The sequence below is a fragment of the Pelodiscus sinensis genome, chromosome 18, assembly GCF_052426305.1.
Source record: "Pelodiscus sinensis isolate ZL-2025 chromosome 18, ASM5242630v1, whole genome shotgun sequence".
Lineage (NCBI taxonomy): Eukaryota > Metazoa > Chordata > Testudines > Trionychidae > Pelodiscus > Pelodiscus sinensis.
In genome coordinates, this window is record NC_143069.1 from 7815257 (window position 1) to 7835945 (window position 20689).

Here is a 20689-nt window from a genome sequence, read left to right on the forward strand (position 1 = left end):
GCGCTAACAATTGCTCCTTCCTGGCCGCAGAACTCGCATGTGCCCGAGCTTTGCTGAAGCCAAAGGGAGGCGCTCTGGGCAGATTCCAGCAGTGCGACTCGTGGAGCAGGACCCCAGGGCATGGCGAAAACACCAGCAGGGCGTTTGGGTCTCATTCCCAATGGCCTTCAGCCAGCTAGTGGTGTTTATGTGACGCCTATGGGCCGTGGCTCCGACAGGCAGCCCGGGCTGGCGTGGGGACATGCCTGCTGATGACAGCCCTCCACGAGAGGCGTTTGGTAGGCGGGGAGGTGAAGAACGTCCCCCTAGTTGGAAGCCAGCCGGGACACCAGGGCAGAGCTGCGGGCGGGCAGCTCGGGCCATACCTGTGGTGGTTGAAGCTGAGGACGGACATGGCGTTGGCCCGGGGCGGGGCGTGGCGGGGCGTGGGTGTCACATTACCGAATTGGAGGGAAGCAGCCAGATCGCTGCTGCACCCCTAGGTGGGGGTGTTGGCCCCAGAAATCTGTATGAAAGGGAGCCATGTGGGGTATTAAATGGGAGCTTGTTGTTTTCTGATCCTGTGTACACTGTTTATGTGAATATATAATGTCTGTGTGTGTAGATCTGTAATCTGTGTGGAAACTGAAGATTTCCCTGCATGTGGTTAAGCATTGGGCAGGGCCGAGCCTGTGGAGCCTGTGGACATGCTAATTACCTGTGGAACAATGGTTCTCAATGGGCCAAAGACACACCCAAAGAATGGGGGCTGTCCTGAGAGCAGCCAGCAGGGAACACAGAGAGGCTGAGGACCAGGTGACCTGCTACATACTAGAAGAGGTCAGGAAGGAGGTATAAAGAGGCCATGTGGTCGATGCCATTTTGTTCTCAGCTCAGCACTTCATCCCAGAGGCAGCACTGCAGGGATTGAAGAGCCCGGAAGACCTGTGAACCCATCCTGATCGTAGGATGTGCAATAAGAACTTTTAAACCAGCAGCTGCAACATCTCTGCTAGAGCCTGCATCGAGGACTGGGAGATTCGGTGCATGTAACGTACTGTACTTTAATAACCTTACTCTCGTGCTTTTCTTTCTTGTGATAATAAACCTTTAGATATAGATTCTAAAGGATTGGCCCAGCGTGATTTGTGGGTAAGGTCCAGAGGGTAAATTGACCAGGGATCTGTGGCTGGTTTCTTGGAACCGGACAGGACTTGTTCGGGGTAGGTGGGATTGGGTGCTAGGACCCCCCACCTGTGTATAGGCCTGGGGCCATCTGGGGCACGGATATTGCTGGGGTGTCGGAGGGGTTTTGCTCGGGAGGCTTCAGGCAGGCTGCTGAAGCGCTCTGTGAGACTGGTTTGTGGCCTGTTTGGAGAGGTCACCAGTCAAGGGGGCTGTAAGAAGCCCCGGATTCGAGCAATTCGCCCTGAGCGGACGCCCTCAGCTGTGCCCAGACACGGCCCGGTCCGTCACAGTGGGCGCGCTGCACGATGGGCGCCGAGGTAGCGATGACGGCTAGTTCGTGGACTGTGGCTCAGGGGGTCGGGCACTGTGGGGAAGGTGCAGTCGCTATACGTGTGTTTTGGAGCCTTCCTGGTAATCACAAAGATGCCCCTTGGGGCTGGCTTGGAGCCCCCTGGCGACATGACAACGCATCCTGGGGGATAAATACCCTGCCCCCACGCCTCTTCTGCCAGCCCTGAGCGCAGCAGCCAGGCCAGCGTGGCACGGTGCAGGGCTGAGTGTGTCCCCCTCCCACGGCGCCTCCCTCAGGAGTCTGACTGGGAACATACTGAGGTATGGCCTGTCCCTCACTGGCCATCCCTGTGGGAAGGGGCTTTTTGGCAAGCCCAGGCCTCCCCCAGCCCTCTCCCCCTTCTCCTCGGACACTATCGCAGCTGCTGCCTTCTCCCCTTCCCACTCAGGACTCATGCCCGGCTCCCTCTGCCTGGGCTCCAGCTCTCGGCCTACGGGCCGTGGCAGGGTAGCAGCCGTCGCCCCGGGACTCCGGGAGACTCTGAGCTCTAGCGCCCTGCTGGAGCCCTGAAGATGAGAGCAGGGCAGGGCTCTCCAGCTCCCGGCCCAGGCCAGGCTGCTGGCCTGCGAGGCTCATTCCGGGGTGACGGGAAGCAGAGCGCCCCAGGCCCGACGAGGCCTGTCTTGGGACATGGCTGCTGAGAGGGACAGGCTGCTGTGTGGCTCCCACAGTCACCGTGAGTGCAGCGGTCCCACCCCTGCTGCCGGCCCCAGTTAGCTCAGGCCCGCGGGCCAACCCGCGTGAGGGGACAGCTCTGCACCCACCTGCCCTGGCCCACAGGGAATCGGAAGCTGCTCGAGCCCGGTTGCACTGCAGCGTGGGGGTGTTAAATTGCCCACGGGTAGCAGGTGGGGCCAGAGGACATGGGGGGAGAGAGCCAGCCAGCCGGAGTGGCCGGGAGCCCTGCTAGAGGAGGGTGCCCGCTGGCCCCTCTGGGGGATTTGAGAACTGGCCCCAGCCCTAGCCCTAAGGCACACTGAGTTAGAGACCCGTGGCACCCAGACCTTTCAAGTGTCGTGGCCCCTTGGGAGTCCCGGTGGGAGGCAGGAGACAGACCCTTTCTGCCATCTCACTAGCTGTGCCAGAGGAGGGCTGCTGGGGGGCTTGGTAACCAGGCCATACCTGGGGGGCCCTAGAGGCCTGGAAGGCAGCAGAGTTTGGGGCCAATCTAGACGCTCTTTTCCGCAAATGCTTTTAATGGAAAAACGTTTCCATTAAAAGCATTTGCGGAAAATCATGCCAGTCTAGACGTAGCCCTAGGATTTAATTTTTCAGAAAAATTCAGTTTGCAAAAATCAGACTGTACTCGTGACCACAAAAACAGTGCATAAGAGTTTCACAAACCTCCAGTTTCATGTGTATTGACCTTCCTAAATAACCACCTAGCTAAGATCAGGAAGATACTGCTGTAAAATGGTCATTCAACTGAAACCTTCGTGGCCTGATTCCATGCTAAGTGGTTGGCCCCCGGTTTGACACTGGAGTTAGCTCACTGGTTCACAATTGTAGAAAAAGTGAGGTGTCTAGAACCCCAGTTTCAATTCCATACTATTCCCACGTACTGCAACACAGATGGCACCACACACGTCAATAGGAATCTGCATTTTCTGCTTTCTCTTTTATCCTCCATGGACCACGTCACTCCCAACTAGCACTTTACCTTCAAGGTACTGCAGCAGAGCTGGAATCTTTACTCCCCACATCTCACCCACTGCTGCATGGATATTTTGGTGCAAGGCTTTTAGCAGCTGCAAGACAGAATATCCGTGTCCTTCTCTTTCATAAGGAGATGAGGCTACAACCTGTCAACGACGGAGAAAGCTAAGTTCTGCAGCAAGATACCAGCTTGTTCCTGAAGGAGGAAATATTTCAGATTCTCTCACTGTGGAGACTACACACTGTAGAGCTGCTGCTTCTACTGCAGTGACTTCCTAAAGAAGAAAGTATTCTAACTAGCATGAGGGTGTAGAACAGTGTGTCTCTGTCTGATCAGGGGAGGGTGGAGAGAGACCCAATCATACACATTCTTCAGCCTACAGCATTTAGCTGGAAAACTGATTTTTATACTTAACTGTTCCACTTCACATTTATCAGAAAACCTGTTCTCCGTGGTCTACTTACCAGGAGTCGTGCCAGCAATCCCTGAGGTGTAGGGAGTTTCCCTGGGAAAAGAAATAGAAGATCATTAATTATGCCAGACTTTGGAGAATCCCGCTGATGTTGTTCACCTAGCCATTTCCAATGTGCCCACCAATGTTGCATGCAGCTGATAATATTTGCATTTCCATAGTGTTTTCAGGCAGAGCATCTCAAAAGTGTTTTACAAACATGAGTTAATTCCTCCTCATAGCACCTCTAAGAAACTGGCATTAATTAGTCCTCAATTTCACAAGTGGGAAAGCTGAGAGAGAGCAAGTGATTTCCCCAATGTTATATCAGAATTTTGGTGGTGATCTGGAACCAGAACCCCCAATTTCTAGCTCCCTCCCATTGCCATGTTTTAATCCCAAGACCATCCTGCATTCCTTTTAGTCTCTTGACTGAAGATGAGAGAATTGGAACAGGCTGAATCTGGTCATTTCATAGTGGCTGGTGAGAATAAATGAAAATGTTTCTGTTATAAACCTTGTCCACTGTAGTCCAGGCAAGCAGCTTCTCCTCCTTCTTGCATCTTTTTCTCAGCCATTTCCTGGAGGCATCTGCAGAGAGGCTTCAAAGTGCCAGTGTACTGAGTTGGTACCACATACGTTAGAAGCCTTGGCCATAACACCTGCACAGAAGAGCAAGACAGTTCAACACTTGGCTATTTTCATTCCCCCACCTCCTACTGGCTGAATCCTTCTGTCATGCACCTTCTCCTTTTAGTCATCACTGACCCTTCCCTGTCTCGTTACCTTATCTCTATCTCACTTTCTCCTCCCCTCCGCCATCATCTCACTCTACCTGTCCCAGTGATCCCTCTCTCTACATTTTAAGTACACTGCCTTGTTTGGTGAGCATTAGCAATCTGGTTCTCATCCGGAGATGAATCATCTTTCCCTGCATTATAAAGCTACTTAGACGGCACCATAAATTCATCCTGCACTTTTCAGACATACAGAAGGCACAATCACGGCCCCAATAACTGTTTAAATACAGGATCACCAAGTCTACATTTCCAAGGTATTCATGGGGAATCTAAGGAGACGTGCACTCAGGCAATGGTGGTAATTAAAAGAAAACCACTGCATTATGGTTCCTCCCAGTGAAGTTCCTTTTTATCTTGTCTGTACTGTGAATAGCTTCCTCCATGATACAGAGGTCCCATCATCTCTGACATGAACTTGACCTGCTGTACCTCCATTATCCTGACTGGCAAGAAGCTTCCTTATGGAGAGGTACAGTAGATATACGGAAGAATGTCTTTATTTCACGAAGCAGTAGCAACATGTCACTTACTCGGGTCATTCCAGTGACTGATATGTTCAGGCCTTGCAGGATGTGAATGCACATAGTTTGGATAGTGCTTTCTTCCTGAACATCCCGGGAGGGAAGTTTTGTCCCCTGCTATGAGATAGATACATAGAATTTACTAGCTAGTGGGAAAACACTGGCTGTAGAATCAGTGTCTATTTCTTACAAAGCCTTTCTGAATATTGATCTGAGAGCTTTTCCATTGCATTAGGAGTGCACAAATCATAAAATCATGGATTAAGGATGGAAGGGACCTCAGGAGGTCATATAGTCCAACCCCCTGCTCAAAGCAGGGCCAGCCCCAACTAAATTATTCCAGCCATGGCTTTGCCAGGCTTGGCATTAAAAACCTCTAATGATGGAGATTCTTAAGGGAAGAGAATAACAGAAACACCTAACTGGTGGGTCAGAACCCAGGCTTAGGAAAACCCCAGCACAAGGGGACACAAAGAAGATGGAGAGAGGCTGTTCTCAGTAGTGACAGATGACAGAACAAGAAGCAATGGTCTCAATTTGTGTGTGTGTGGGGGGGGGTGGATCTTAGGAAAAATGATTTCACGAGGAGGGTGGTGAAGCACTGGAATGGGTTACTGAGGGAGGTGGTGAGATCTCCATCCCTAGAGGTTTTTCAGTCCCAGCTTGACAAATCCCTGGCTGGGACAATTTAGTTGGAATTGGTTCTGCTTTTAGCAGGGGGTTGGACTCGATGACTTCCTGAATTCTCTTCAAGCCCTATCGTTCTATGATTCTATAAAAGAGGTCCCTGAACAGTATTCATTTCTTCTTTTTATCTCTGAGGAGAGCCACTCAGACTCTGCCCAGTGGAAATAAATATGCAGAACCTAGAGGGAGCCATTCTGTTTGTTCTGATGCCCCAAGCAGCTTGACCATTCTGTGCATAGTGAATGTGAGTCTATCTATAGGCTAAATTCTGTTCTTCCTTACACCAAACTAAATATTGATCAGCTCTACTGATTTCAGTTTAAATAAGAGCAAATGTGGCCTGATGAGAAAGAGTTGCCTCCTACTTTCTTTGAGATGGGTAGGATGAAAAAGAGGCAGTTGGTGAGCACAGGCAGTCCCCGGGTTACGTACAAGATAGGGACTGTAGGTTTGTTCTTAAGTTGAATCTGTATGTAAGTCGGAACTGGCGTCCAGATTCAGACACTGCTGAAACTGACCGCCAGATCTGACTTACATACAGAATCAACTTAAGAACCCCAGGCGTCCCCAAGTCAGCTGCTGCTGAAACTGATCAGCAGCTGATTCCAGGAAGCCCGGGGCAGAGCAACTCTGCCTGGGGCTTCCTGTAGTCAGCGCTGGTCAGTTTCAGCAGAAGCTGACTTGGGGACGCCTGGGGCAGAGCAGCTGGGGTGCTGCTGGGTTGCTCCAGTAGCGCCGCTCCTGGGTGCTACTGGACCAACCTAGCAGCACCCCATCTGCTCTGCCCCAGGCGTCCTGATTCAGCCGCTGCTGAAACTGAACAGCAGCGGCTGAATCAGGACCTGGGGCAGAGCAGCTGGGGTGCTGCCGGGTTGGTCCAGTAGTGCCCAGAGCGGGCGCTGCAGGACCAATCGGCAGCGCCCCAGCTGCTCTGCCCCAGAGTCCAAAACAAAAGCCTGGTCTGCTGGGGGGGGGGGGAGCACACTAGCTGCGCCCCCCCCCCCCCTCCAGCAGACCAGGGACACGGGGAGCAGAGCCTCTGAGGCTTTGCTCTGGCAAAGCCTCAGAGGGAGGGACCCCGCCGCGGCTGCGGCTTCAGTCCGGGAGCCTGTGGTCTGCTGGGGACTGTTTCACTGTCTCCACTGAGTGAAATACTTCCCAGATATTAACAGCAATACCACTATTCCACACACAATCTTACCTTAGCACTCTGATCACTGAGAGCAGATTTCACTGCCTTCACAATCAGAAACTTTCTAACTCTTGTCTCAGGCACTGAAAGATAAGGAGAAGTGTGCAGTATAGTATATCTTTGTTCCAAACACTCATGCTCCACATTAGAATGTGTCCTGGGCCCTATTTAAGAGTACTACCAAGCTTCACTCATATACAGAATCAGCGGGGAAAATATAGGACCAGACTCTGATCTCAGTTACACCAGTCTAAGTCTGAAGTATTTCCACTTCTGTAAATAGCACCATCATACTATCCTGATGGAAATATTGTAAGAGAGTTAGACAAATGGATGTCAGTGAAGTTAGTCTGTGTTTACCACCAGTATAGCAGAATTTGGAATCTATTCTAGAGTGTCTAATACTTATTCAGTCAGGAGTACTATTTTGTTTTTATCTCATTATTATTAACATGCATCTGCCACAAGATTACATTTGTATTTGTACCTTGAAAATATCTTAGGCTACATTCAGCACTTCATTAACCCTGTTGATTTCTGTGTGACCACATGGGAGTAACTTAGAGCAGCACTGGGTCCCTTTAGTGAATTTCCAACCCTCTGGTGAGCATGCATCTAAAAGGGTGTCTCAAGCAGAAGGGAGAAAAATTGTTCTCTTTGGCCTCTGATGATAGGACAAGAAACAATGGGCTTAAATTGCAGCAAGGGAGGTTTAGGTTGGACATTAGGAAAAACGTCCCAACTGTTAGGTTGGTTAAACACTGTGAAAAATTGCCCAGGGAAGTTGTGGAATCTCCACCACTGGAGATATTTAAGAGCAGATGGGATAGACACCTATCAGGGATGATCTAGACAGTGCTTGGTCCTGCCATGAGGGCAGGGGACTGGACTTGATGACCTCTCAAGGTCCCTTCCAGTTCTAATAATCTATGACTATATGACTCTATGTGTTACAGCAGGGGCAGATGACCGTTTTGCGGGGCCCTGGGCAGCATAATTCCGCGGGGCCCCCCCTTTGCCACGGCGCATGCACAGTGATGCTAATTCAAACTAGCATGTCCACATTAAGTGTACCCTGAACCGGGGTTAAGGATGGCCGGAAGCAGTGCCGGCAGGGCATCAGATGAGGACTTAGAGCATGGAGCTGCTGTCTCAGGCTAGCCAAGGGCTGTGCTTAAAGGGACCCGACCCCCACCCCGGACAGACAGTTCTCAGGGGTGCCCCGCTTGCAAAGCAGTCCTGGCTTGGATTGCCCTGAGTGCCCACACTGGGCACATCACAGCACTCGGCCATCAGCCCGGCTGTACTTGCCGCAGGCTGCCATCTGGGGAGAGGGAGCAATTGGGGGACTGCAGGAGAGCTTCCACCCCCAGAAGCCCGCAGAGCCAGCCCAGTCCTCCCCATCGGGGGCTCGTACCCCATTCCTCCCTCACTTCCTTCCACTTACCCTTCCCTAGCCCCCCTTCCTGATGTACAAAATAAAGAAAACGTGTGGTCAAAAATGGAATCTCTCTTTATTGAACAAAACTCAGGGAGACTGGGAAAAGGAGGTGGGAAAGGGGAAGAGAGAGGGTGGAAGAGGGGAGGGCAACTACAATGATCAGAGGTTTGGAACAGGTCCCATATGAAGAGAGGCTAAAGAGACTGGGACTTTTCAGCTTAGAAAAGAGGAGACTGAGGGGGGATAGGATAGAGGTCGATAAAAGCATGAGTGGGGTGGAGAGGGTGCATCAAGAAAAGTTCTCCGTTAGTTCCCATAATAGAAGGACTAGAGGACACCAAATGAAATGAATGGGTAGCAGGCTTCAAACTAGTAACAGAAAGTTGCTCTTCACAAAGCAAAGAGTCAACCTGTGCAACTCCTTGCTGCAGGAGGCTGTGAAGGCTAGAACTAGAACAGAGTTTAAAGAGAAGTGAGATAAAGTGATGGAGGTTGGGTCCATGGAGTGGTATTAGCCAGGGGGTAGGAGTGGTGTCCCTGCCCAAAGTTTGTGGAAGGCTGGAGAGGGATGGCACGAGACAAATGGCTTGGTCACTGTCTTCGGTCCATCCCCTCCAGGGTCCCTAGGGTTGGCCGCTGTCGGCAGACAGACTACTGGGCTAGATGGACCTTTGGTATGACCCAGTACGGCCATTGTAAGCTCAGGGCTCAGGGTCGGGGGTCTCAGTGGACCACCTTCATTTTCATGCACACCTGCTCCTGGGTGGCCAGGCTGGCAGCTCTCCTGCCCTAGACGGCCACTTTCCTGTGCCTAGTGCGGAGGTCGTGGACGAGGTCCACGATGTCCGCACTAGACCAGGCGTATGCCTGCCTCTTGCGGTCCTGGGCAGGCTCCCGAGAGCCGCCAGCCTGGTCCCGGGAAGAGGGGGATGGCTGGGTGGCAGCGGGTATCTGGCTCGAGCCGTGCCAGGTGCAGGGTCTGCTAGCTGGGTGCTGGCAGGCTTGCACCTGGCACGGGCACCGTAGCCAGCCCGTGCCGCTTTAAGGGGTCCGGGGCCGGGAGGGGGGCAGTAGAGTTTCCCTGGTGTTGGCCAGAGTGGCCACCAGGGAAAGCTGGGGAGGGCTAGCCTCCCACTAGTTCGAATTAAGGGGCTACACATCCCTTAATTCGAACTAGTAAGTTCGAACTAGGCTTAGTCCTCATACAATGAGGTTTAACTAGTTCGAACTAAGCGCTCCGCTAGTTCGAATTAAGTTCGAACTAGCGGAGCACTAGTGTAGCACCTATCAAAGTTAATTCGAACTAACGCTCGTTAGTTCGAATTAACTTTGTAGTGTAGACATACCCCCAGGGTGTAGATCACCCACTTGTTGGCCAGGGCGTCCCTTGCTATAGTAGGGCAGCAGGTCTCTCAGGAGAACAGCTTGCAGCTGAGATAAAGGATCTGGTGCTCCTTCCCACCTACTTCTTGACATAGTACCACTCCCGGTCCTACCTCCGAGACCTCCATTTGAAGGATAAAAGGCTTGGATGGGATAGGACCAACTCTTGGTTCAGCTGCTTTCACAGGGCCTGGAAGGCTTCCTCACAGTCTTCTGATTACTGGACTTTCTGTGATTGGGTGTTCTTCATCAGGTCCAATAATAGGGTGGCCAGTGTGATGAAGTTGGGTACTAAGCAGCAGTAATAGCCACTGTGTCTGAAGTATTGTGGCACCTGTTTCTTTGTCATGGAGGTGGGGCAGTCACACAAGCCTTAGATCTTATTTATCAAGGAGCTATAATTTTCCCCTTCCTAGGCTGTGTCCAGACTCCATGCCTCCGTCGACGGAGGCATGTAGATTAGCCAGATCGGAAGAGGGAAATGAAGCCGCGATTAAAATAATCGCGGCTTCATTTAAATTTAAATGGCTGCCCCGATCTGCCGATCAGCTGTTTGTCGGCAGATCGGGAGAGTCTGGACGCGATGCCCCGACAAAGAAGCCTTTCTTCATCGACACAGGTAAACCTGGTTTCACGAGGCTTACCTGTGTCGATGAAGAAAGGCTTCTTTGTCGGGGCATCGCGTCCAGACTCTCCCGATCTGCCGACAAACAGCTGATCGGCAGATCGGGGCAGCCATTTAAATTTAAATGAAGCCGCGATTATTTTAATCGCGGCTTCATTTCCCTCTTCCGATCTGGCTAATCTACATGCCTCCGTCGACGGAGGCATGGAGTCTGGACACAGCCCTACTGTGTTCACTAAGATGGCACTTGGCTGGATTCACAGTGAGTCCTGCATCTATTGGGGCTTACAATACATTGCTAAGATGTCAGAGGTGTTCCCCCCAGCTGGTGCTGTGGATGACAATATTCTTAATGCACACGGCTGTATATTGCATATATGTTTGCAATATTTGGTTCATGAGCTGCTGAAAAGTGGCTGAGGCTCTGTGCAGCCCAAATGGCATCATGCTGAATTGCTATAAGCCAAGCAGGGTGTGGAAGGCACTCTTCTCACAGGAAGCCAGTATCTACCAATATCTGTTGGTCAGTTCTAGTGTGGAAATGAACTTTGCATTTCCCACTGTATTCCTACTTGAGATTTCCCCATTTATGCATCCCAGTATCACTTCAGCTTTTTTGGCCAGAGCATCGCATTTGTAGGTCATGTTCAGCTGAGTATTCACCAAGTTTCCCAAAATATTTTTCAGAGTTACTGTTTCTCAGGAAGCATCCCTCAACATGTATGTATCACCTACATTGTTTTGTTCCTAGATGCATATATTTACATTCAGCCATATTTAAATGCACATTTATTGTTAGCACCCAGTTTACCAACTGATCTATATCACTCTGAATCAGTGAGTTGTCCTTTCCATTATTTACCACTCCCCAATTTTTATTTCATCTGCCAATTTTATCAATGATGATTTTATGTTCTCTTCCAGGCTATTGATAATGAGATGACAGTCTAACTCCTTCCTGTACCTACACACTTTTCTTCTTTGCTGCTTGAAGCTTCCAGGATATCTCTGATGAAATCTACATATTTTACTACATTTAGGCTCTTGTGTAGTCCTCTGATATTTTTAGTCAAGTCCATGAGGCATTGATTCCCTCAAAGTCATGGGCATTCCAATCCCAAAAGCAACCACATATTCTGGACCAGAAAGCCAACATAGATTGGGAGTAAACCATGGGGGAAGTGGGGAGGGGGGAAGGGCAGCAGGGTTGTGGCCCTGGATTTGCTGCTTGGCTTGTACTGAGCCAGCTCACATAGACTGAGCATGCTCAATCATAGTACTGAAGCCAACTGCCCTCACTCCATCCTCTCACTATCAGCAGGCAGGAGTTACCTTGGTCATGTGATACTGAGGGTAGATGAAATAAGAGAGACAAGGTGGGTGAAATAATATCTTTAATTATATTATCTCACCCACCTTGTCTCTCTAATATCCTTGAACCAACACAGCTACAACAGCCCTGTACACAACGGTAGATGAAATAGACAGTGATTTTATATCTATCTAGTTATATAATCTAAAGCAATGCACTTCAGGCCTTCTTAGTATTCATTTTCAGCTACTGGCAGTTTACTTAATACTGCCCAGAGACAACACACAGCAGCCCCTGCTCTGAGGAGTTTATTTATAATCTAAAAGAGAGACACAGAGTTGATAGGATGTACCAGTAAATCACAAGGAGGGAGTATCTTATGGGGGGGGGGGGCAGGTGTTTTGTTTCTTACCTCCTTATCATCTCCAGGAAACAGAAGATACTTTTCATGAGAGGCTTTTACCTACAAAACTTGTCACCTGAGTCACCATGTCTATAAAATCAAGACTTGTGTGTTTATCTATTATCTAACAAGTCACTATGTAGACCAGGAAATGCCACTGGTAGCAGCTAGTGCAGTTCACCTATGCGCACACATTGATAGTTATTTTAATAAGTATCTCACCTTGGTGACGTGAAAAACATTAACATCCTCTTTATATTGCTCAAGGAGCCATGGGATCTGTTTGAACACCTGATCTTGATGCTCTTCTTTATGCAGGAGGAGGCTCATCATGGGACCAAGGGCTTTGATGATGGCCTGCTTGAGCTACATAGAGACACAGAATTTATGTTCCTACAAATTCATTCAATATCATGGAATGGGCCCATCTTTTCTACTTCTGATGAGTGCAATTTCCCTTTTTCCACTGTTGAAACAGCCCTATCTCAATATTTCCTGGTAAAGAATTAAGACTCATGGGCTATGTCTACACTGGCATGATTTTCCGAAAATGCTTTTAACGGAAAAGTTTTCCGTTAAAAGCATTTTTGGAAAAGCACGTCTAGATTGGCAGGATGCTTTTCCGCAAAAGCACTTTTTGCGGAAAAGCGTCCGTGGCCAATCTAGACACACTTTTCCGCAAAAAAGCCCCAATCGCCATTTTCGCGATCGGGGCTTTTTTGCGGAAAACACTACTGTGCTGTCTACACTGGCCCTTTTGCGCAAAAGTCTTTCGGAAAAGGACTTTTGCCTGAACGGGAGCAGCATAGTATTTCCGGAAAAGCATTGACGATCTTACATGAGATTGTCAGTGCTTTTCCGGAAATTCAAGCAGCCAGTGTAGACAGCTGGCAAGTTTTTCCAGTCTAGACACAGCTATGGTGTTGGTTTCAGAATTATATTCTACTGCACCTCACAACTTTCCCAAGTGGGATATTTCCCCAGATTAGTATGCACACTAAACCAACTCATTCCTGCTGTAACTCTACTGGAACTGAATAGACATCTGCCAGGAATGAATTTAGCCCATTCTCCTATATTCATCTGCATGTCAGGTGACAAAACTGGAATCTATGTACACTATGTGCAGACAGAATTTCCATGAGATTGTGACATTATAATCTTTTTTAAATGTTTTACATCATACTCTGTTCTATCCCAAAGAACCTGCCATTGAACTCCATCATCACAAAGAGTGCCATACACAGAGAATTTAACAATACAATTTCTCATAAAGGTTTAGAAAGCCTACAATTCTCACCTCCAAATCTTCACATGTGGTCCATTTGCTTGTCACATGACGATAGAGGGGAAGAATTTTATCACAGAATTGAGATTTACCCATTCTGGGAAGTGGGCACTTTTCCCAGTTACTAAAATATACATTTACTGCCCTTGACCATTTTTCCAGAACTGCATGGAAGGAAAAAAGACAGGCAATATGAAAAGGATGCAATAGTAATAAGGATACGTTGCTTTATCAGTGAAGACACCCAGGCTTGTAGTTTATTACAATTCCATGCCCAATTCAGAAACAGCTGATGAAATCCAATAACAGTTTTGAATTATTTCTCTTCCCTCCTTTCCGTTTCTTGTTTCTCAAAAGGCTTTCTTCTCTTTTGTCTCTCTCCATCTCTTTTTAATTCCCATCATTTGAAAACATATTTTTTCTCCCTTGTTACCTCTTAGAGCTGATTCAAAAGGTAGTTTAAATTAAATTAAAAGTGTTTACTCTTGTTTTTTTCAAAATTTCAAATGACAAAGATCATTCACATGTTTCAAAAATCAACAAATTTCAGCCACCTTTTTAGCTGCACAAAAACACTGAACACATCCTGATTAAAACTGTCATTGACATTTTTTCAGTTTAATATTCCAATAAATTGGAAAAAAATATGAAAAATATAATAAAAAAACAAAATATTTTGACCAGCTGTTTTCTGAATGATTCATGTCCTCTGCAGTTATTGCTTATTTAGCCCTAAAACTGTATGATTTCCTATTGGGTTACAGTTTGTCTGAAAGATGTTCAGTGCCCTTAACTCCTATTAGCTATATTGAGATTTGACAGCATTTTGCCCTAAAATTAGATGCACCCGCTGCCCTTGAAAGGAAAATTAAGGCTCAATCCCATGTTCTATGAAGCTGATGGCAAAATTCCCATTTATCTCAAAGGTGCAGGATTAGTCCCTTAGGCCTGATCTACACTAAAGGGGAAAGTTGACTTAAGGTACGCAACTCCAGCTATGTTAATTATGTAGCTGGAGATGACATATCTTAAATCGTGTTTTCAGACTGTCCACACAGTGGAAGGTTGACAGGAGTGTTATTCCTCATGAGAAGCAGGACTACCGGTGCCAACGGGAGCACCCACTCAGTTTGAATTAGTGGGTCTTCACTAGACCTGCTAATTTGGACCCTGGTGATCAACTGCAGCAGCGTTGATCTTCTGCATAGTACAGACGTGGCCTTACTTGAGCATCAACCAAAAAGCAAAGGAAGAGAGAAGTGGATAAGACCAGAGGACAGAGAAAGAGGGTGAAAGGAGATGATAATTAAGAAACTAAAGAGGAGGAATGGGTGGAGGGGTGGAAAACGGGAAATTTTTAAATGTAATTCAATCTGTTGCCTGCATATTCTCCCCCAGGAGTTTCCTGTACCAAGGCCCCTAAATATCCATTTTGGACATCTACAATAAGTGCTGGCACTTACCACCACAAAATGCTTGCCTCAGCCTGCTCTCGTCGACTAACATCGGCATGTAGGTCATGCTGTACAGGGTCATTCCCACAAAAGGAATGCACTTGAGTGCTGAAAAGAAGGACCAGAAGAAAAGGAAGACAGACAATTGACTGTTATCTGCCTTCTTACTATCGCATTTAGAAACACCGCTGGGTCGGATGCTATGGGCTCCTAGGTCATTTTGTGCTGCGTACACAAATGATAAGGCAGAAGTAAAAAATCAGTGGGGGATTTACCCTGAGGAGGAGCATTCTCCACCAGTGTGCAGCTGTGCCAGATGCCCAATCCTCTCCTAGAGTAGGAGAGAGAGCATTGGGGAGGGATGAGAAATGGAATGGAGAAGAGCTCCACTAGACCTGATTTTCCTCAATCCTGTCCTTTAAGAACTTCAAATGGGGCATAAGAGCTTGCACCTTGGTGTGGATAGCTCATGGTCTAGCAACTAGAACCAGCCACAGCAGTTCATCTCATGCCCCCCAAATAGCACTCTGTGTAGCTGTAAAGAGCGTGAACCTCTGTCCTTAAATGGAAGACAATAACTTTGAAACAAAAGATGGAAGTTGACATACTATAGGCTGATGATAGGTTGCCCGGTGTAATCAAAGTGAACTCCTCAGGCAGCTCCAGTGGTTTCAGATGACATTGAAGCTCATACATCACCTCACTGAAATAGAAGCATGCCAGAGCCACGAATGTGTTGCTCGCTGCCACTTTTAGTTCATTTGTTGCTTCCTTAAAAAATACAAAAAGAGAGAGACTGAAGTGATTAAAGCCAACTACACCAGCCAATGCTGCTCAAATGAATCAAGTTCTTATTTCTGTTTTCCACCCAACTTTCTGTGAACAGACTCATTAGTCATAAATAATCATTGAATCGTTTGGCTAAACACGTCAGCCTTTCAGTTGTTTGCAAGCTGCTTAGACTATTCGCTATTAGCTATTTGTGGTGGATGATTGGCTATCATAGTGACATAATATTTTTCCCTCAGAGGAGGTGGGCAGCTTCAAGATATTCAGAGAATTTTCCTGAATAAACTATACCCTAAATCCAAATACTGCTTCTTTTGGAAATAGCTCAGATTCTGTTTTAAGGTTTCATCCTGCTGCTTAACACCATAGTATCAGAGCACCTTCCACACAAAATCAGTATCAATAATGAAATCCCTAGTAGACTTCACAAAAAACTTGCTTGTTAAGAAACGGTAGGCCTCTCTGCATCTGATATATGTCACAATATCCTGACCTTACAAAGCACTTAAGCGCATGTGTAACTTGAACAAGATGAAACTAGTCACATGCTGCTTAGGACCTGGGATTTCTGGAGGACGGTGTGGGGATCTGTGGGCCCCTAGCAGTCATTAATCCTGGAGAATACATTTTAGTTTCAGTATATAGTTTACAAAAAATGTTTTAATTAGTTTAAGCTTTCATTCCTGTCATTAGCGTATAGGGAAAACTAACTTACCTGAGTATCAGAGGGGTAGCCGTGTTAGTCTGAATCTGCAAAAGCAGTGAAGTGGGTCTTTGACCACGAAAGCTTATGCTCCAACACTTCCGTTAGTCTAACTTACCTGAGTCTCTCTCATGTGGTTTGAGGCAAGTGTTATTATTTTGCTCAGTAGCCTTCTCTCTAGGACCTGGGCATCCTGCTGTAATACTTTCTCCAGGATACAGTAAATGTCTACTCTGTTTTTCTGGGGACAAAACATAAAAGAACAATTGGGGAAAATGTTTCCTTGATGACAATATAGTAATGCTATAAGCTAATATAGTAACGCAATATAGTAACACTTACGCTAATAAGCTTCTGCCCGAAAGAGTTTACAATCTAAACATGAAACAACTAGCCCGGGCTAAAAGAGCAGATCAATAGCCAGGAAAATAATTCAGGTCTTCTGATTCACTATCTGGAGTCCTCTCCACTAGACCACACTGATTCCACAGCCTGCATACTCACTCAAGTAACCCCTTGTCTTCATTTGTGTAAAACTTGCTATGCCCTCCACAATCACCCCAGCTAGCAGCACTTCAGAAGAAGCTGAGCAATTTACACATTTTTTAATCAGAATAAGGGCACTGCACTGCCCCCTTATCTAATTTCGTTTATTATTATTATTGTTATTATTATTATTATTATTGTTATTGTTGTTGTTATTATTATTAGCATCTTGCCTTTTTTTATCCACTCCAGACAGAATTTGTAAATACAATTATAAAATACCCAACTCCTGCAGTAAATCTTCTGCAGCTTTTAGGGAAAATTAGCTCAGGAGTTACCTCTACATTGACAGTAGCACACTTGAAGGTCTCTTTTATGGGGTCCATCAAAGTTGAAATTCACAGATGATACTAAATATGGAGGAGTTGTAGGTATGAGTTGTGACAGAGAAATAATAAAGAGGGGCACAGAGAAATTAGAAACCTGAGCAGAACAAGACTGATTTCAGAGAACTGCAAACTAGCGCACCTAGAGAGGGGGTCAATATAACTGACATAATGAGAGGGAGAAAAGTGGGAAACAATAAGTGACCTGGAGTGACAGTGAAAAAAAAAGTCAGCCATCTGGGTTGGGTTTGTTACATACAGGAATCTTATCATAAAGCAGGAAGACAACAGTTTCTCATTGTTCATCTGAGGTGTGACTGCTTCTGGCTTATTTCACTTTTTTGGCACCACATTCCCCAGAAAAGATCAACAGCTTGGAAGTAATTCAGGAGAAAATTTTAAAAAGTGCAGGGAGGCCAGCAGAACTGACTTTTAAATAGAGACCTGCAACCTCTATGAGATCTGGCCTCATGTATCAGGGTGAGGTTGGGTGGGTGTAGGGGAGCCTGCCTTGACAATAAATGGCCATGTCTCCTTATAACACGTGCGGATCTTTAACAAGCAAAACCCAGGCCTGTCTCAAGTCTGGTGCACATAAGCATGCAGGCAAGGTCATGGGAGAAGCTGTGAGAGGAAGGAATGTTTTGCATAACAATGCAGATGAAGCATGGTACATGAGACCATGTCAAGAACACATGGCAAGCAATCTTGTACAGGTACTTCTGTTTCTGATAACCACAAATTACAGATGCAGCCATACAACTGTCAACTATGCACATAGCAGCAACATCCTGAGTGACAGGATGTACTCCAGATAGGGTATTGGGCATGTTCCATATGCTACACAATACGAAATCAATTGGTAAATATTATTAGAACAACCAAGTCTGGCTTTGCTATAAAATGGGCTTAGTAAGAACAATCAGTGGGAGGGAATGAGCAGGATTGACCCACAGGTACTGCTCGATGTAACTAGAAGTAAATAGGCCCTTCACACCGGTGATCCAGTGCATGGTGTTCCAATGCATGGGAAGAAAAGGAACCCTGACCTCCTGCCTGCTACTGTAGGTAGCATACGGGTGAAGTGTAAGTGAACTAGTCTTTATTATTGTATTATAGTAGCTCTTTTATTAATTGCTTTTGCATTGCTTTGCACTATATTATTGCTTTAGAATGTATGGCATTTAAGGTTTAAATTGTGTAATTGTTTTTAAGGCTTGTAAAACTTAAACAACTGTAATAACTGCTTAAAGCTTGCAATAAATAAGAAAGTGGTTAAGTATCCCTGGAGTGTCCCGGTTTCTCTTGGATCTAAAATAAATCGAATCACAACACAGTGGGAAAACAACTGGACTCCCCTGGGCTCAGATCAGGTCAGCTCTCCTCCACAGAGTCAGCACAACCGTGACTGCATACTCCAGCCAGCCACCACCTCCTTGCTGCATAGCATGCACTGTGGAGTGAGGATACTTAGGAGTCAGTGTTTCTTACCCTGCAGCACGTACATTGCACAGCAGGGGGCAGTATCAGAGACCTAAAATTTAGACTTTAACATCAGGAAAAATGCCCCAGCTATAAGACATCTATCAGGTTATTACATAGTCTTCATTGGAAAGTGGTGGAAACCCAGTCACTGGGAGCTTTTAAAATTGGTTTGGCCCAAAAAAATGAAAAAGGCACTGCTGGGAAATTGGATGATCCAACAGGCCTTTCACATCTGTCTCCTCATAGACTCATAGACTTTAAGGTCAGAAGGGACCATTATGATCATCTAGTCTGACCCCCTGCACAGTGCAGGCCACAGAATCTCAACCACTCCTCTTAGAATAATCCTCTCACCTATATCAAAGATATTGAAGCATTCAAATACTTTGAAGGACCCAACATGCAGAGAATCCTCCAGCTGTGATCTGTGCCCCATGCTACAGAGGAAGGCGAAAAACCTCCAGGGCCTCTGCCAATCTACCCTGGAGGAAAATTCCTTCCCGACCCCAAATATGGCAATCAGCTAAACCCTGAGCATGTGGGCAAGACTCACCAGCCAGACACCCAGAGAGTTCCCTATAGCAACTCCTATCATCCCTCCATTGACCTATTTCCAACTGATAATGAATGGTCAATTAGTTACCAAGATCATGTTATTTCATCCAACCATCCCCTTATAGAATCATAGAACTGGAAGAGACCCCAGAAGGTCGTCAAGTCCAGCCCCCCGCTCTAGGCAGGACCAATCCCATCTAAATCAACCCGGCCAGGGCTTTGTCAAGCCGAGACTTAAATACCTCTAGGGATGGAGACTCCACTACTTCCCTAGGTAATCCATTCCAATGCTTCACTACCCTTCTAGTAAAATAGTTTTTCCTAATATCCAATCTGGACCTCTCCCACCACAACTTGAGACCATTGCTCCTTGTTCTGCCATCTGTCACTACTGAGAACAGCCTCTCTCCATCCTCTTTGGAACCTCCCTTCAGGAAGTTGAAGGCTGCTATCAAATCCCCCCTCACTCTTCGCTTCTGCAGACTAAACAGACCCAAGTCCCTCAGCCTCTCCTCGTAGGTCATATGCTCCAGCCCCCTAATCATTTTGGTTGCCCTCCGCTGGACCCTCTCCAATGCTTCCACATCCTTTTTGTATTGGGGGCCCCAGAACTGGACACAATACTCCAGATGTGGCCTCACCAAAGCCGAATAAAGGGGAATAATGACATCTCTGGATCTGCTGGCAATGCTCCTCTTAATGCATCCTAATATGCCATTACCCTTCTTGGCTACAAGGGCACACTGTTGACTCATATCTAGCTTCTCATCCACTGTAACCCCCAGGTCCTTTTCTGCAGAACTACAACTTAACTGGTTGGTCCCCAGCCTGTAACTATGCTTGGGATTCTTCCGTCCCAAGTGCAGGACTCTACACTTGTCTTTGTTGAATCTCATGAGATTTCTAGTGGCCCATTCCTCCAATTTGTCTAAGTCACTCTGGATCCTATCTCTGCCCTTAAGCGTATCTACCTCTCCCCCCAGCTTAGTGTCATCTGCAAACTTGCTGAGGGTGCAATCTATCCCCTCATCCAGGTCATTAATAAAGATATTGAACAAAACCGGTCCTAGAACCGAACCTTGGGGCACTCCGCTAGAAACCAACCGCCATCCTGACATCGAGCCATTGATCACTACCCGCTGGGCCCGGCCTTCTAGCCATCTTTCTATCCATCTTACCGTCCATTTATCCAATCCACATTCCCTTAACTTGCTGGCAAGAATATTGTGGGAGACCGTATCAAAAGCCTTGCTAAAGTCAAGGTATATCACATCCACTGACTTTCCCATGTCCACCGAGCCAGTTACCTCATCATAGAAGCTAATCAGATTGGTCAGGCACGACTTGCCCTTTGTGAATCCATGCTGACTATTCCTGATCACTTTCCTCTCATCCAAGTGTCTCAAAATGGATTCCTTTAGGATCCCTTCCATGATTTTTCCGGGAACCGAGGTAAGACTGACCGGCCTATAGTTCCCTGGATCGTCCTTCTTCCCTTTTTTGAAGATGGGCACTACATTTGCCTTTTTCCAATCATCCGGGATTTCTCCCG

General features: G+C 47.0%; 1 protein-coding gene across 1 annotated transcript in view; it reads right to left on the bottom strand.

The window, feature by feature from the left end:
• Positions 1–4136: 4136 nt before the first annotated feature.
• LOC142823342 (uncharacterized) overlaps positions 4137–20689 on the bottom strand; it is a 142395-nt gene continuing 125842 nt past the window's right edge. The window contains exon 10 of the mRNA XM_089770389.1: positions 4137–4289. Within this exon, the coding sequence (XP_089626515.1) occupies positions 4137–4289 (153 nt within the window). The remainder of the gene's footprint in view (positions 4290–20689) is intronic.